The sequence below is a fragment of the Calliphora vicina genome, chromosome 4, assembly GCF_958450345.1.
Source record: "Calliphora vicina chromosome 4, idCalVici1.1, whole genome shotgun sequence".
Lineage (NCBI taxonomy): Eukaryota > Metazoa > Arthropoda > Insecta > Diptera > Calliphoridae > Calliphora > Calliphora vicina.
The window spans coordinates 51909659-51927186 of record NC_088783.1 but is presented as its reverse complement, the minus strand read 5'-3'; the positions used below and the strand labels follow the sequence as shown (position 1 = coordinate 51927186).

The 17528-nt window shown below is 32.5% G+C and overlaps 1 protein-coding gene across 6 annotated transcripts in view; it reads right to left on the bottom strand.

Moving 5' to 3' along the window:
- Positions 1-17528, bottom strand: part of mamo (maternal gene required for meiosis) — a 595590-nt gene that overhangs the window by 64215 nt on the left and 513847 nt on the right. For all 6 annotated transcript variants that reach the window (XM_065509714.1, XM_065509713.1, XM_065509718.1 and 3 more), the window contains 3 exons: positions 9482-9673; positions 8107-9399; positions 7901-8029 (listed from right to left, as the gene is read on the bottom strand). In XM_065509714.1, the coding sequence (XP_065365786.1) occupies positions 7901-8029; positions 8107-9399; positions 9482-9673 (1614 nt within the window). The remainder of the gene's footprint in view (positions 1-7900; positions 8030-8106; positions 9400-9481; positions 9674-17528) is intronic.

Below are 17528 nucleotides of genomic sequence, written 5' to 3'. Positions count from 1 at the left end.
ATAGTGTTTTTTAAATGAATTTTATATATATGTACATACAACATATACATATATTTTATAAATCACAAAAGTACAGTTGTCACATTTAATTATTGGCTGGACATTTATGAACGTGAACCTTTAAATTCTATAAAAGCAAATCTTAATTTTGAGTTTAATCACAAATAAATTCATTTAATTTCAGTTTCAATTTAAAATTCCTTATTTATAACCGATAATTTCGATATGTCTTCATGGTGTTTAATACTCTGACATATCTTCTTTACTAATTCATATAATTCATTTGCAAATAATTGCAAACTAATCAAATTTACGCAAAAAATTCAGTTTTTTTAATACTCTGATATATTTTCTTTAATTATTCTCACAATTCATCTGCAAAGAATCTGATTTTATGCAAAACTTGCTTCAAAGTAGTCGACCCAAAAGTGGACTGAACTACTTAACAAAAAAGTACCAACACTTTGACATTTGGCAATCAACTCAAGTTAAGAATATAAAGAGAAGTCTTGAAGAGCTTATAAAGGTTGTCCCAAAATTTATCCAAGATTTAAATGAAAGATCGGACAAATGATGGTTTTACTGGCATCTACGAAAAAATTTCCATGACGATTTCCCCATAAATGTGGCAGAATTTCAATGATGCAACGCTAAATTTTCTCCTTCAATGCGCGGATGTCTGTGGACTTGTTAGCAGAGACATTTGACTGCAAATGAGCCCATAATAAAATAAACGATCACCGAAACGATAGAGTACATGAACAGGAAATGCCTCATGAAGTAATTGAATTGTTTGTCTTGTTGAAATCATATGATGTCCACATCAATTCTATTTAAGCAGAAACAACAAGCAATATCCAGCACCAGTAACAAGTGTGATCAAATTATGCCTCCAGTTCAAAATTCACACAAAACAATGATACAAATCACATGTGGATTCTCAGAACACCAAATGTAAACATTTTGAGGTGCTGATTTTAACAAAGCCATCAAGGTAAAGCTAAGGATAAATTTGCTCACTATTTGTAATATTGTTCAAATATATTGATGATAAATATATACTGCACAAATGGCGCCAAATTCAAATCTTGAGCGAACTTTCGGACACCCTTTATATTGCAACCCCAGTAATCCCGGAGGTTTGATCTACAATGTAGAAGTTTTTTCTCAAATTTAAACAATTAAGAAGGCTTTGATGCCATGTATCGAATTTTGAGCCAACAAAGCGTTATATGCGGGAAGTTTTGCTTTACTTCTTTAATATGAAAAAAGCACATTGCTCACCGAAGCTTATCATAAATGTGTTTCGTCGGTTTCAATGTGCCAGATATGATTTGTGCGGTTCCGAACTGGTGATTTTAACACGGAAGACAAAGATCGGCCAGGCCAGCTTAAAAACTTTGAAGACCAATAATTGGAGGCATTACACCATGAAGATTGGTGTCAAATTCAACAACATATTGTAACAACATTGGGAGCTACTCAAGCAGCAATTTCAACAAACTGTTTTTATATTAGATTATAAATCTATACTGCACAAATGGCGCCAAATTCAAATATTGAGCAAACTTTCGGATTGCAATCACAGCTAACTCTAAAATTCCGGGTTTACTGGGGTTGCTACAGTGGAGAATGATTTCTATCAAAGTTTTTCTCAAATGTAAACGATTAAGAAGGCTTTGCTGCCGTGTATCGAATTTTGTTCCAACCAAAGCTTCATATACGGGAAGTTTTGCTTTACTTCTTCAATATGAAAAGAGTATATACTCACCGAAGCTTATGGTGAATGTGTTTCATCGGTTTCAACGTTCGAGAGATGATTTGTGCGGTTCCGAAGTGGTTATTTTAACACGGAAGACAGCCAGCCAAAAAAAAGTTTGAAGACCAAGAATTGGAGGCATTACTCCATGAAGATTGTTGTCAAAATTCAACAAGAGCTTGCAAAATCATTGGGAGCTACTTAATTTCAAAATGTTTGCATGCACCAGGATTCATCCAAAAGCAGGGAAATTGGGAACCATACGAATTGAAGAAGAGAAACCTTGAAAGACGATTTTGTATGTCTGAAATTCAGTTTGAACGCTATAAAAGAAAATCATTATTGCACCGAATCATTACTTGCGATGAAAAATGGATCCTTTAGGAGAACCCAAAGCGTAAGTGGATCGTATATGAAGCCCGGCCAACACCAATCGACACCAATGCCAAATATCGATGGCGCTAAGGTAATTGGCTGTATTTGGTGGGACCAAAAGGGTCCTATCTATTATGAGCTGTTGAAATATGGCCAGACCATCACAGGGAACCTGTTCCGAACCCAACTGATTCGTTTGAAGCTAGCATTTGCCGAAAAACTACCAGACATGAAACCCCAATATTCCATCATGACAACGCTCGGCCATATGTTGCATTACCTGTTAAAAACTATTTCGTAAGAAGTGGTTGGGAAGTTTTGCCTCGCCCGCTTTATAGTTCAGACCATGCCCCGTCCGACTACTATTTGTTTCATTCGATGCAGAACGCTCTCTTTAGAACATAGTATCCAAAATTGGCTTCATTCGTTATTGGCCTTAAAAGATGAACAGTTCCTTTGGGTCGGAATCCATATTGTACCAGAAAGATGGGAAAAGGTCAAAGGCTAATAATGGCTAATACTTTGAATAAATTTGTATTTTACAAATGTTTCAAAATAAGAGCTAAAATATGTATTTTGTTTGAAACAAGTAAAGAAATATTTGTTCTATAACATGTCTTAAATTAATGAATTCTTTTCAGAAACAAATAGTCCACTTGAACATTGTCCATCCACTCACAATCTTAATTACAGATCATTTTTTGAGTTAAAGTACAAATAGAGGAATTTTTGCGATGTAAAAAAAACCGTTCAAGTCATTATGTCATTAGTTATTTTGCATACTGTAGAATACCTATAGTGCATTCTATTTTTAACTTTATATGATTACGGTCCAATGTTTTTTCATTCAAAAGCTGACTACTTTAAACATACTATTATTATCCCCCCAAAAAGTACTTAAATTTGTAAGTTATTTTAAATTAGAAAATAGCTGGTTTCTTTTAGGTATTGTATCATTTTCTAATTTGCTATATTTAAGCATTAATTATACAACTTTCAATTCCTTTCATTTTCAACCCCATAGTTTTCACTTTTGTATTGTATTTTTAAGAAAATATTATTTATATACATTTTGTTCTTTTTTTACAATTACCCCTGCTATTTAAGAAACATAAAAAGCAACAAAAAGCTAAAAATTCATATCAAATATGCCAGCAACGAAAGAATTGAAAACTTCACATACATACAAACAATTTACACATACTTGGCAACTGTATAAATTTAACTATTCAAATTGGTTGTTTAATTCATAGCATACTTTTAGGAATTGTAAATAAATTGCACTTCATACTCATACTTGAGTATGACAAACATGTAGGTATGTAAGCACTCTAACTTGTAATGTTTTATAAATATGTATGTATGTTTAAAATAGGGGAGAGAGAGAAACTGAATTTTAAGGATACAAAAACATTGACAACTCTTGGTAAAATTACATAGATTGCGACAGGCTGCAAAACTAAACAAATTTTTCATTTCAATTATATTTATCAAATACTACATATGTATATGTATTTGATTTTAAAAATATAAACAAATATAAATTGAAAAATCTCTTAAGCTGGGTATACACTATAAAATGTCACTAATTTTTAATTCCTAAACAAATTTAAATTAAAAAATAAATAAATATTTATTTTATTATTTATTTTTTATACATTTACTCTGAACTTTGCTTATATTTATTTTTTGTGTTTTTTTTTAGTTTGTTGATTTTTGCCAGGATCAAATCAATATATCTATAGTACATATAGTTTTATGTAGTTTTAGCCAAATAAAATAAAAATTAACAAATTTCTATACATTCATGGTTGTATAAACAACATGGTTGAAAAGATACAACAAGAAAAAAATAAATAAATAAACTAATACACAATACACGATTTTATTTGAATTAAAAATAAAAAAAAAACAAAAAAATAAATAAAAAATAGAAGAAATTAGTTTCAATTGGACACATGCAAAAAATCAGTTCGAAAAAATATACATACATACGTATGTCTATAAATGTTTGAATAAAAAACAAATATATTTTTTTTTGTATGTGTTTATACAGTCCACAAAAAAAACAATAGAAAAACTAAAAAATTTCGTTTGGTAATAAAAAAAAAAATAGTAATAGTTAAAGCAAAGTTTTTTATATGTTTAAGTGAGAAAGAGACAGACAAATAGTTACAACGAATATTTAAATGTTTTATAAGTTTTAAATAAAAGTGAAAAAAGGAGGATAAAAATCACAAAACTCAAAAGAAAACAACAAAAAATATATCAAAGCAGGAAATCTAAAATAAAAAGAAAACAAACATGTTCGAAATATATAGAAAAAAATACAACTAAAATTGAGGACACGGAAACATGCGACATTTACTAGATAAAACTAAAACAAGAAGAACTAAAAAAAAGTGAAATAAATAAATTTATTTTTGTTGTTGTTTTTATTTATTTATTTGTTTTATACTTGTAGGTATGACAACAATATTGTGCAAAGAAAATTTGTAAAAAAAAAATTGGGAAATTTGGCAATTTTTTTGTGTGTGTGAGTTTTTTTTATTTGGGATTTTTACTATAAATGAGAATTTATTTCCAAATTTAGGTTTAAAAATAGGAAGGAGGGGCGGGGTGTGCTAATGAAATTGCTAAGGTTAGGGGGAGAAGTCTGGCATGATTTTAAAAGAGCGTTTATATTAGAGCGAACAAAAAGGTTCGAAAGAATTAATTCCTAATTATATTTTCGATATCAAAATCAATTTTATTTCTTAATCATTCCGTTAAAGAATTAATTCATAGGCTTAAATCCTTTGTTCTTGATTATTTAAAGAATGAATTCCTGAATAAAATTCTCTTGAATTCAAATTCATTACCCAATAAGCATTTTTACTGGAATTCAAGTAAAAATCAAGTGTAATTCAAGCCTTGAATTATAGTCAAGCAATTGATTTACAGTTGCTTTAATATTAATATTTCAAAATATAAATTTTTTTAAATATTTTTCAAGTTTAAAACCTAATTACATTTGCATTCAAGTCAAATTCCAACAAAATGTTCAAGTGCTTGAATTTTTAATGCTTTGGCGCTTATTGGCAATAAAATAGCTTTAAAAATTATTTAATTTTTCTTCAATTCAAATCTACTACAAAAAGGATTAAGTAAATTTTTTCAATTCAAAAGCAAAAACAAAACTGAATGAAGGAAATAGATTTTATTGGGTGTATGACTATAAAATGCGTGATTTACAATATATGGCGTATCTTTTGAACGAGGCTTTTGTTTTTAATAACTTATGTGTAATTTTGAGGGGTACATATCTGACATTAATTCAAACTTAGTTATTGAACATTTTTGTTTACTTCGAAAATTTCGAATTTTGAGAAACAAAGGGTCATATGCAGGAAGTTTTGCTTTAATTCTTTAATTTGAAAAAAGTGTCGCTGAAGCACTCCGCTTGCTTACCAAAACTTATGGTGAATGTGTTCAATCGAAGTGCTGATTTTGACACGGAAGGCAAATATCGCCCAGGGCAGCCAACAAAATTTGGTGACCAAGAATTGGAGGCATTACTCCATGAAGATTGTTGTCAAAACTCAAAAAGAGCTTGCAAAATCATTGGGAGCTACTCAAGCAGCAATTTCAAAACGATTGCAACCAGCAGGATTCATCCAAAATCTGGGAAATTGGGTACTATACGAATTAAAGCCGGGATAGGCTACGAAAGAAAATAATTTTTGCACCGAATCATTACTTGCGATGAATAATTGATCCATTACAAGAACCCGAAGCGTAAGAGATCGTACATGAAGCCCGGCCAACCAGCCGAATTGACACCAAAGCCAAATATCCATTCCGGAATGGTAATGCTCTGAATTTGGTGAGAGTAAAAGGGTCCTATCTGAGCTATTGAAATTTGCCTCGACCATTACATGCAACCTGCACCGAACGCAACTGATTCACTTGAAGCGAGTATTGGTCGAAAATTGCCCATAATATGCGGCCAGACATGAAACCATAATATTCCATCATGACAACGCTCGGCCACATGTTGCAATACCTGTTAAAATCTATTTAGAAAGAGGAGGTTGGGAAGTTTTGCTTCAACCGCCTTATAGTCCAGATCTTGTCGCGTCCGGCTACTATTTGTTTTGATCGATGTAAAACGCTCTCTCTGGGATACGCTTCACTTCAGATCAGAGTAACCAAAATTGACTTGATTCGTTCTTGGCCTCAAAAGATGAGCTGTTCTTTTGTTTCGGAATCTATATGTTGTCAAAAAGATGGGAAAAGGTCATAGCAAACCATGGCCAATACTTTGAATAAATTAGTATTGTATAAATGTTTTAAAAGAAAAGATAAATATTTGAATAAATCCCACATTGTTGAATGAATTCAGGCTGACTTCCGAGGAGGTCGTATGGAATGTGGTGTTGCATTATCGTTTTGAGACTCATGGTAAAATTGAGAAAAATTAAGGCATTAGTGCCATGATTATTTGGCGGCCAAAATGATTTATTCGCGTTAACTACTGTATAGAGTCGAGTAGTCCAACAAAATGTTAAAAACAAAATTGATCGCGGTGCTTCAAAAACATTTATCTTTTTGATGGAGGACAAATCATGGATCACTGCATACGAGATTGGTATTTAGTTTCAGGCATTTAATAAAAGTTGTTTCCAAAGTATTTATTCGAAAATATCATCGATTTGCAAAGATCTTTGCAGCAATACAAAAAAACAAATGCCAAAACATGAAGAATTATCCAGCACAAGAGAGCAGGGAATTTGACTACTGTTTAGTTCCAGGAATTTTAAGAATTACGGGCATGTTTTTTATCATTTATTTACCAAATATCTTTACTGAAACAAATAAAAAAAATACGGTTTCGGTTTGGACAATTCTCCACCATGAACAAGTGAGATCTTGTACTTAAATTGAACTGATGGGTCTGATATGGTACAGCCATAATTTTATATACATGGACGCCCAATATCGACGATCGTATGTAGCTATAACTTCATCATACAATTTATCGTGGGTACTAAAGACCTATCAGGTCTTCATGTGATTTGGATCACAAGAGAAGTAAATAAATGAATGGGTGCTGGGTTTTAAAGACTGATCTTGTTGATAAGCAAGCCTGTTTAACAGTATTAAGCCCATTTTGTATTAACTACAGTTGTACTAAACACTAATGTTTTATGAAAATTAATCAAACTTCATCTTCATTTAACTTAATTCCCTATTTTATTAAATTAACAATAATATAAACGCTCTTTTAAACACAAAGCCATAAAACAAAGCTGGTAATTAATAATCCAACGAATTAGGTTTTATTTTTGTGCACAATGAAAAATATTGGGAAATTTCGTTTTCGTTTTTTTTTTAGTTTTTTGTCGGATTAGAAAAACTGATTGATTTTGCTAATTTAATGTAATCAAATCCATTTCAAATTGTATTTGTATTATTAAAAAAAAGTGTTTTTCACAAAACTAAAATATAAAACTGTATGTATGGTAATTGTAATTATAATAATTGTAATATTTTTAAAAAAAGTTAAAAACAAATTCATAGACAAAGAACACGACGAAGAGCAAAAATATTTTGATTTTTAAATATCAAAGAAAAAAAAACGTAAATATCAAGAATATTTTCAAATAATAATTAGAAAAAAACTTGTAGAGATAGTAGTTTTAAAACAGAAAAATATTGTTTAGCAAAAATAGTAGTGTGTTATAAGAAGAAATAAGTACAAAAAAAAGGTAAAGCATAACTTACCGATTCATGAGGAGTGCGATAATCGAGTTCACCGCCCAAAACACCGCTGGCCGAAGCCGAACGAGGCTGCAGATGATGGCGGCTATTGCTGTTATCGTCTTCACTGCAATCGATTTCTTTTTTGAGAGACTGTGAAAGGAACAACAAAAGAGACTAATAAATGTAGATAAATGGAAATTATTTGTTTTGGAATAACTAAAACTTACCAAAGGCACCGACTGCACTGGTCCCAAACCCGAAGGTCCCGGCACGGTATCACTGTGCAGACCCAAAGCTGCCGCCGTTGATGAGACAGGACTTAAACCACCAGCCATAGCACTAGCTGAGGTAGAGGGTAAACCGCTTAGACCACCCCTACTGCTGGGACGATCCAGACCTGAACCTTCTCTTGAACTACGTGAAGCTGGACGTTGTGAGTGTGAATCAAAAGTCAAGGGTATCGTTGTGGTTAAAGGGGTAGAGCGAGCTGAATCTACACCACCTTCGCCGACACCAACGCCACCATGACCAGAACTCTCTAAACCCGCCCTATGCGCTGACAATTGTGGACTAACTAAAGCGGCCGCTAAACTACTGCTGCGAATTTTCATATTTAAACACACATCCTCCGAATTGTTATCACCGTCATCATCCAATTCCATTTCTTCGTCTCCATATTCGACATCTTCAACATCTTCGATTTTCTCCACACCACCTGACGACGACATACCTTCAACGCCGCCCATTGTATCGTCAGTGGGTCTATTTACATCATGCCTGGCTAATCTGTCGGGTGAATTAAAACTTCTAATTGAATCTCTTTCTATATCATCGCGTTTCTTGATCCCTTCTCCACTGACGCCGCTACCGCTACCGCCGCCACCACCACCCTCACTACTGCTACTATGCTTTTGTGTGGTCCCGCTTGTTGCTGTATGGGGCGTTGTACTTCTATGTTTCTCATTTGTATTATTATTATTTACAATTGCATTTTCCTTGGTGTCTTCCTGTTGCTGATGCTGTTCTAAACGTCTTTGATAGAGATCTAAGGGTAGTAGTGGAGAGTCTTGCTCATGTTTTGCATGCTGCAAACGTTTTGGTGGTGAGGGACTGCAGCGTTCACTTGGATGTTCACGTTTTGAACTCACTGAGCTGGCTTGATGACTGCTGAGGATGCTGCTGCTGAATGCAGCCGCTACTAAAGAGGTGGCTGAGGGGGCAATTGTGCATGTTGTAGCATTTGTTGTGGCAGATGTTGAAGAGGCGGCATTTGATGCTATTGTTGCTGTTGTTAGTGCTGAGGCTGCTAATGCTGCTGCATGCTGCGTGGATGATAGTGAGGCTACTGCTGCTGCTGATGTTGCGGCCGATGTTGAGGGTCCGGAGAGTGTTGCATCGACTGGACTGTCACAAGAGTTACTACGTTTACAGGGCTGTGAATGAGGTCGTAGACGTTCGGGTTCACGTTCTGGTTCTCTTAGAGTTGTATTCTGATTTGTCATTTCTGCTAAACCCTTAACCTGCAAGAAGGAAATTTCATAAATTAAAATATTGATTAAAATATTTAAAGAAATTCGGTGGATGGCTATAAAAATAACTCACCTTTAAAGACTCGGCCGTTTTCAGCAATGCCGATAACTGACAATATTGCACGTTTACTTCGCCTTTATACATGAATTCAACTAATGTTTGCAGTTCGGCAAAACGGACGTCCTTTAGTATCACAATTGGATGTTTTTCGGGGTGGTCCAGAAATAGGCTCTGGAAATATGATGAACAGGCCGAGAGGACCACCTTAAAAGAAAGAAAATAAAAGATTAAAATAATATTTTAAATAATTTGCTACTAATAAAATAAAACAAAATGTTGCATTTAGATAAATATATACCAAAAAGCCAAATGATTTATGTTATAATGCCTCCAGGTCATTATGCTGAAAGAAAGTAATGTGTTGGTCATAGTTTTGGCAAAGGAAGTCATACTTTAGATTGTAGTTCATAGTTATATTTTGTATAAATAAAAATTATTAGTAACAATTTTTCATTGGCAGTAATTGTCAGGTAAATCAACACTTTGTTGCTGAACCTGGCATAACAGCAATTTATTTTACATGAAAATAAAATAAATTGTGGAATCCTCTTCAACCTAAACAGAAATATTTATGAAATAGTCTCTCATACATTGTTGTAAGGAAAAAGTCCAGTTGAAAAATTCAAACATATTTAGCAGAAGACAAGCAAACTAAAAAACTAAGGAGTGTTTGTGCTGAAATATTTTATGAAATGCTAAGAAAAATTATTAGATTTACGATTTGCTTACAAACATAAAGAAAAAGGCTAAACAGTGTGCCGAAAACACACAAATGTTTGGTCGTCATCGTCAACATCATCTTTGCCACCATCACTGGAAACTACTACCACGACCAATATGGTTTTTTTATGCTATTTTTATGGCTTTAAAAGAGCAGCCGCCTTAGGCTTGCGAGGGCGTCAACAGTTTTTTTTGTTTTTTTTTTTAACTGACTAAAATGGAATGCCTTTAAATTTTTTTTCGCCAAATCTATGGCAAGTGTTATTGCACACACACACACACAACACTCACTCTCTTACTGCATCTGACAATTACAGAGTGATGCAACTTGATATTTAGTAGATCACAAGTGTTGGCGTTGCGTTATTCATTGCACTACATTTAGTTTTTGTATGCCACAAGTTTATATTTTATTTTCCATTCATCTGTTGGATTTACTAATGAAAAGGTAGTTACAGTTTGTCTTTGGATTTGTAACAAAACAATATGGGATACTCTGTTCCAAAGTGAAGCGTATCTCAGAGAGAGAGAGTTCTGCTTCGATGGAAACTAAAAATAGTCGGACGGGGTAATGTTTGGATTATAAGTCCCCATCCATACTGTGAAACATTTGCTTTGTTGACAAAACAAAACATTTGAGTTTGATGATGAAAGGGGAAAGAGGAATGGAAAACGGTACTATGTTTCATGTACATGAAGTTTTTATTGAGTATGTCATTCACATTTATTCGTTCGTATTCGTTCTGTACAGAAATGTCAAAAACTTCACTGTGTGGACACGAATGCAATTTCAAAAGAGAATTTAAAAATGTTTTGCAGTAAATGTTTCACAGTGTGGACCGGGACTAAGGGGGATGAAGCAAAACTTTCCAACCACTTCATTATACATAGTTTTTAACAGGTATTACAACATGTGGTTGAGTTTTGTCATGATGGCATATTATGGTTTCATGTCTGGCTCGCTTCAAACGAATCAGTTGCATTCGGTACAGGTTGCCAATGATGGTCTGGCCGGAATTTAGCAGCTCATAAAAGATATTACCCTTTATCTCCCATCAAATACAGAGATTTACCTTAGCTGCATGGATATTTGGATTGTCGATTCAGCTAGTTGGCCGGGCTTCATGTACGATCACTTACACTTTGGATTATCGTAATTGAACCATTTTTCATCGCAAGTAATGATTCGATGCAAAAATTATTTTCTTTTATAGCCTTAAAGCTTTATTTAGGATGTGCAAAATCGTCGTTCAATGTCTCTCGCCTTTAAGTCGATGTTACCCAATTTCCCTAAATTCTCTGCGAGTTGTGAAGTTTTCCTTAATTAATAAGGTAGTCATGTTATATATCAATGGATAGGGAATTTTGTCTATTTTTCAAAGATATATATAACTTTTGACAATTAAAAAATTCATGGAATACTTTTTGGAAAAATATGACAAAAAATGCTTTTTATTAAGTTTTTGCAAAGATACAAATTTTTCAAATTGAAATAAAATTTTTAATTATAAATAGTTTTTAATGAAATTTTATAGTTATATAGATTTTTCTGTTGAAATTGGAAATATGAAAACCAATTTTGAAATTTGTAATCAGGAATCCCGCAATTCCCAAAAAAAGTATTAAAAAATTTAAAAAATGGGAATTTTTAGAGTTTAGGTTAAAATATCCATAGCAGAGGCGGGACGTTATCGGAACCCTTTACAAAATAATTAAGAACATATATGGCCATCTAAAATTGGTTAAAATATTTTGATATCGACTATGCGATTTGAGAATTTTTGATGTAAAGTCGAATTTTACATAAAAAATAGGCGTTTTTTTGATGGACCTGGTCCCCTCGGTATTAACAATTTTCAAATTTTTTTCCATTTATAATATTTGATCGAAAGTTAACTTTTCGCAAAGTATAAATTTCTTATACATCCTCTTAGGATTTTTTTTGCGATAACTTAAAAAGAAAAAAGTACTTTTTTTTCAAAAAAAATTAGCAAAAATCACATTTTTTAATTTTTTTAAATTCGAATGCAAATAACTTTTGACTTAGTCATTATTTTTAAACAATTCTTATTCCATTTGAAACATACATGTGTTGTTACTCCAATAAAGAAAAATTGGAGAAAATCGGGAAATATTTGGATCCGCTGTTATCAAAAACCTGGAGTAGGGTGGGTAAAAATTTTTAAAATTAAATTTTCAAATGCAAATATCTCCTAAGCTATAAGAGATAATTGATAGCTATGAAGCTAAACGAAGAAATAAGATCATTTTAAAAATGTAACATACCCAAGGTGTCCTACTTGGAGGACCCTTGGTTGCGCCCCTGGTGGGCCCATGAAATCCAAGTTTAAAACTTAAACCCGCCAACACCTCCTCTTTGTGTTACATATTTATTTCCCTCTATTTTTTTTCTATACCACGGCGGGACTTTAACGAAACCCTTTACAAAATAATTAAGAACAAATATGGCCATCTAAAATTGGTTACTATATTTTAATATCGACTATGCGATTTTACATCAAAAATAGGTATTTTTTGGTTGGACCTAGTGCCCTCTTTAGCAGCAATTTTCAAAATTTGTTTTCATTTAAAATATTTAATGTAAAGTTAGCTTTCCAAAAACTATAAATTTCTAATACATCTTCTTAGAACATTTTTTAGATAAGTTAAAAAGAAAAAAGTACTTTTTTTCCAAAAAAAAACTAGCGAAAAATCGAAAATATTTTTTTTTAAATTTTTAAATTCAAATGCATATAACTTTGCAGTCAGTCACGATTTTTCAACAATTATTTTTTTTTGTTTTACATAGACATTTATTTTTAGTCCAATAAAAGAAAAATGGACAAAATCAAAAAATTTTTGAACCCGCTGTTATCAAAAAACTGGAGTAGGGTGGGTAAAAAGGTTGAAAATTTAGTTTTCAAATGCGAATATCTCCTAAGTTAAGCTACGTTTCCGCATACACCGTAATCGGCACTGAAAACGAAAATCCATACATTTGCGCCGAAAAAAAGTTCGATTCAGAAATCTGCAACGAAAATTGGGAACGAAACGGAACCGATCAGTAACGAAAAATCTGTCATTTGGGGCCGGAACGAAAACAACTTCAAGTAGGTTGTTTTCGGTGCTGTAGAAACGATATTATTTTAATTATTTTTTATTTAAAATTTAAAGAAAATCAAAATGAATAAAAAAAAAATTCTTTATTGGATGAGGAAAAATCAATAGATTTTATCAAAAATAATGAAATTCTATTTAATGTGCGACATCCAAAATTAAAAAATAATTTCGTTTCTGTTTTATGCCGCAACGCACCCAACTGAAACGAAAACAATTCAGAAACGAGACGGTGACGAACACCAACGTTTTTCAGTTTTCGTTATCGGCGCCGATTACGGTGTATAAGAGATAATTGATAAGGTTTTTTGAAGTGCTCCACGAGGAGATTCTATATATGTAATTGGTTAGAAATCGGAACACAGACGATGAAATATAATGGTGGTGTCCTACTTTGGGGAACCCTACCCCAATACTATTTTATTTACACAATAATGTTCAATAACTAAGTGAGAATAAATGACAGATATGTATTCTTCTAAATGACATATAAGTTATTAAAAACAAAAGCCGCCTTCAAATGATGGCCATATATTATTTAAAAAATAACCTATTTTGAAAATAACCTCTTCGTAAATGTAAAAAAGTATCAAATACTTTTTTTAAAAAGTACCAAATACCTTTCATTTAAAAGGAGCTACAAAAGGTTCCGAACCATTTAAGTACGATACACCACATAACCTGTTTAAGTTACAATTTATGGAAGAATTTATTGAAAATCGAAGAGTCCCTCTAATGACAACGTCATATTGAATTGGCAGATCCTTCATATAAGTGTTAGAAAAATCCTTGTTAAGCCCATTCCATTCATTCCTTTTCAAATTATTTTTTCACTTTTTAGGGTATATTGAAATTCCTCGTTACCATTAACACTAATCTAATTTCATTTAAACTTTTGTGGCAAATCTAAAATCCTTTGGGGCAGCTAATAAATATAATTTTCATTTTGTTATTTCAGTTGACCGCCTGTTGTGCGTTTTTATGTGGCATTTTATTGCACATCGATGTCGATTTTTATGTGAGCATTTTTTGTTTCCTACTAGGAGGGGGAGGGGTGGAAGAAAACGCACTATCAAACCAAACCAAAATTAGCACTTTCAAAACCAAACTTTGCTATTTTCGTTAATAAAAATCACATGGAATGGTTGTATCTTACTTGGCTGTGTATGTGTAAAAAACGCCTTGGGTTATGCAATGATATGCTACATTGCATATATTTTCTTTCTTTCTTTCAAAATTTTCATATAAAATACCTACTTATTCGTGTTATGTTTTGTTTTGAACTCACGATTTTTGCTAAATCTTGTCTTGGGAAGACACTCTCTAACAAAAAACATTTATGAATTTTTGATATAGAGGGCGTTTTTCTTTGTGAATGCATGGTGATGGTTTATGCGTGGAGCGCGTGTTTTCCTTCTTGGCTTAGATTTTTTGTTTATGGTAACTAAGTTTAGCAGGCATTTTTGTTAAGATTTGATTTTCTTTATGAATATTTCGTGTTTCGCAGTTTAGGTAGTTTTTTGTACTTTTGCTTTTGGTAAATATGAACAAAATGGCAAAAGTGCGCAGGCGCTAACGATTTAAGTCGTTTGCTTGTTGTTATTCCTCATAAAATTTTATTATTATAGCGGAAAATTGATTCTTTTTTTTTCTTCAGGTTTAAACATAAATTAATATTTTTGTGTTAAAATATGCGTTTTATAAATTAGTGTTTTGTATTTGTTGGTTACTTTTTTTTGAGGTCATTAAGGAATAGCGAGTTTAACTGAATTTTTACAAGATTTATTAATAAATTTATTTTATATGACTTTTGGTTAAATATTAGATTTTTTAATTATTTTTGACTAGGAATTTGTCTGTTTCATGCTGTAATCTAAGAAAATTTATTTTATTGATTTAGAACTATTGTATTGCGGCTATATTCGTGGCATGTGTCATTGTTAGTTTGTTTTTATATTTCATTTATAAATAAACATTTGTGTGAAAGCAAACAAATGAGGGCTGGTTAAAAAGTTCAGAAACTAAACGGAAGTTATTATTTCAGTTCCTTCAAACAGACAGAAAGACAAGAGAAAAAAGTATAGCATTCATTTTAACATGATTGCATTCAACAATATTATGGTCACTGTAATTATTTACATGGTTGCGGCAACTATAATCTTATATTATGATAACAATAATCTAAGAGTAACGTGGAATATTATTTCATCATAAAATTTATTGCCACAAACGTATACATAATTGCTACAATCATATTGTGTTAAAATGGGGAATTTACAATAGCTGTCTTATCTTTTGAAAGCGGTTTTTGTTATAAACTATATGGCATTTTGAAGGGTACACATCTGCAATTTATTCTCACTTATTTATTGAATATTAAAGTTTTTTTTTTGATTCGAAAATGTCGAATTTTGTGTCAACAAAGCGTCATATGCGGGAAGTTTTGCTTTACTTATTTAATTTAAAGAAAAAGTGCCGCTGAGGCACACCATCGGTTTCAATGTGCGAGAAATGATTTGTTCGCTTCAGAAGTGATGATCTTGACATGAAAGACAAAGATCGCCCAGGCCAGTCAAAAAAATTTGAAGACCAAGAATTGGAGGCTGGTTGCAAACTACACAAAAAAATCGTTAGGAGCTACTCAAGCAACAATTTCAAAATGTCGACGAACAGCAGGATTCATCCAAAAGTAGGGCAATTGGGTACCATATGAATTGTAGGCGAGAGACCTTGAAAGACGAGTTTACATGTCTGAAATAATGCTTGAACGCTATAAAAGGAAATCATTTTTACACCGAATCATTACTTGCGATAAAAAATGGATCCATTACGATAAGAGCGTAAGAGATTGTATGTCCGGCCAACAAATATCCATGTCTATTTGGTGGGACCAAAAGGGTCCTATATATTATGAGCTGTTGAAATCTGGCCAGACCATCACAAGGAACCTGGGTCCGAATTACCGCACTCGTGATCAGATGAACTATCGTATCGATTTTACTCGATATCGAATACGGCCCCTGTACCGAACGCAAATGATTCGTTTGTTGTAATACCTGTTAAAAAGTATTTAGAATGAAGTGGTTGGGAAGTTTTGCCTCAGCCTCCTTATAGTCCAGACCAAGGTGGCGAATTCAGGAAAATACGAGCGAATTCATTAATTTTTTATATATAGAGTTTGACATTCAAAACCACTCTCTCATTGTTTCGAATGCCAAACTCCATATATAAAAAAATGCATGAATTCGTTCGTATTTGCCAGAATTCGCCACCGACACCACCTTGTATATAAATTCGCCTTGGTCCAGACCTTACCCCGTGTTGATCGATGCAGACCGATCTCTCTCTGGTGTACGCTTCACTTCAGAACAGAGTATCCGAAATTAAATTGATTCATTCTTGGCCTCAAAAGACGAACAGTTCTTTTGGCTCGGAATCCATATGTTGCCAGAAAGACGGGAAAAGGTCAGAACTAATAATGTCTAATACTTTGAATAAATTTATATTGTACAAATGTTTCAAAATAAAATCTAAAAATTTAAAAAAAAATCCCGCAGTTTTATGTAATACACCCAATAGAAAATCAACTCGGATGTAAAATATCCAACAAATAACTAAATTTACTTAAGGACTCTCGTATGAATCTTTATTAACCAAACAGCTACTATAACTTTAACAATTTTTCCAACTAAAAACTCATGCATCGATCTTCGAAATTGATCATTGGCTACAAATGCGTTTTCTGTGCTCCCAGCCCTAAAGCGAATTTCATAAATTTGTTGGGATTGTTGTCAGTTGACACCACCACTCTCTATGCAATTTTTACATACCACAACTCATAATCACGTTATAAATTTGCTTTAGAACAAATCTTTTTTTTTTTATTTTATTAAAAACACCTCCTGGTTTTAAAACATATTGGTTTAGAAGCCAACAGCCAGCAGCCAACACTAGTTGATTGTCGAGGTTGTTTCTTTAAATATTATTAGCGAAAATCAAATTTCCTGATTGTTTAGGTTTTTGTTTTTTTTTTTCTTCATAGAAATCCGGCTGTCTTTAATTGATCGTGCCGTTTATAACGAGCATATAACGCCCCTTTAGCTAATGAATGCTTTAGGCCAAATTCTATGAATTCTAACGCATTTCGTGTTTATGGGACTTTATTTTTTTTTTCTCCATTTATAGTACATATGAGTTAAGTATAGCTGGTTGGCTGGTTAAA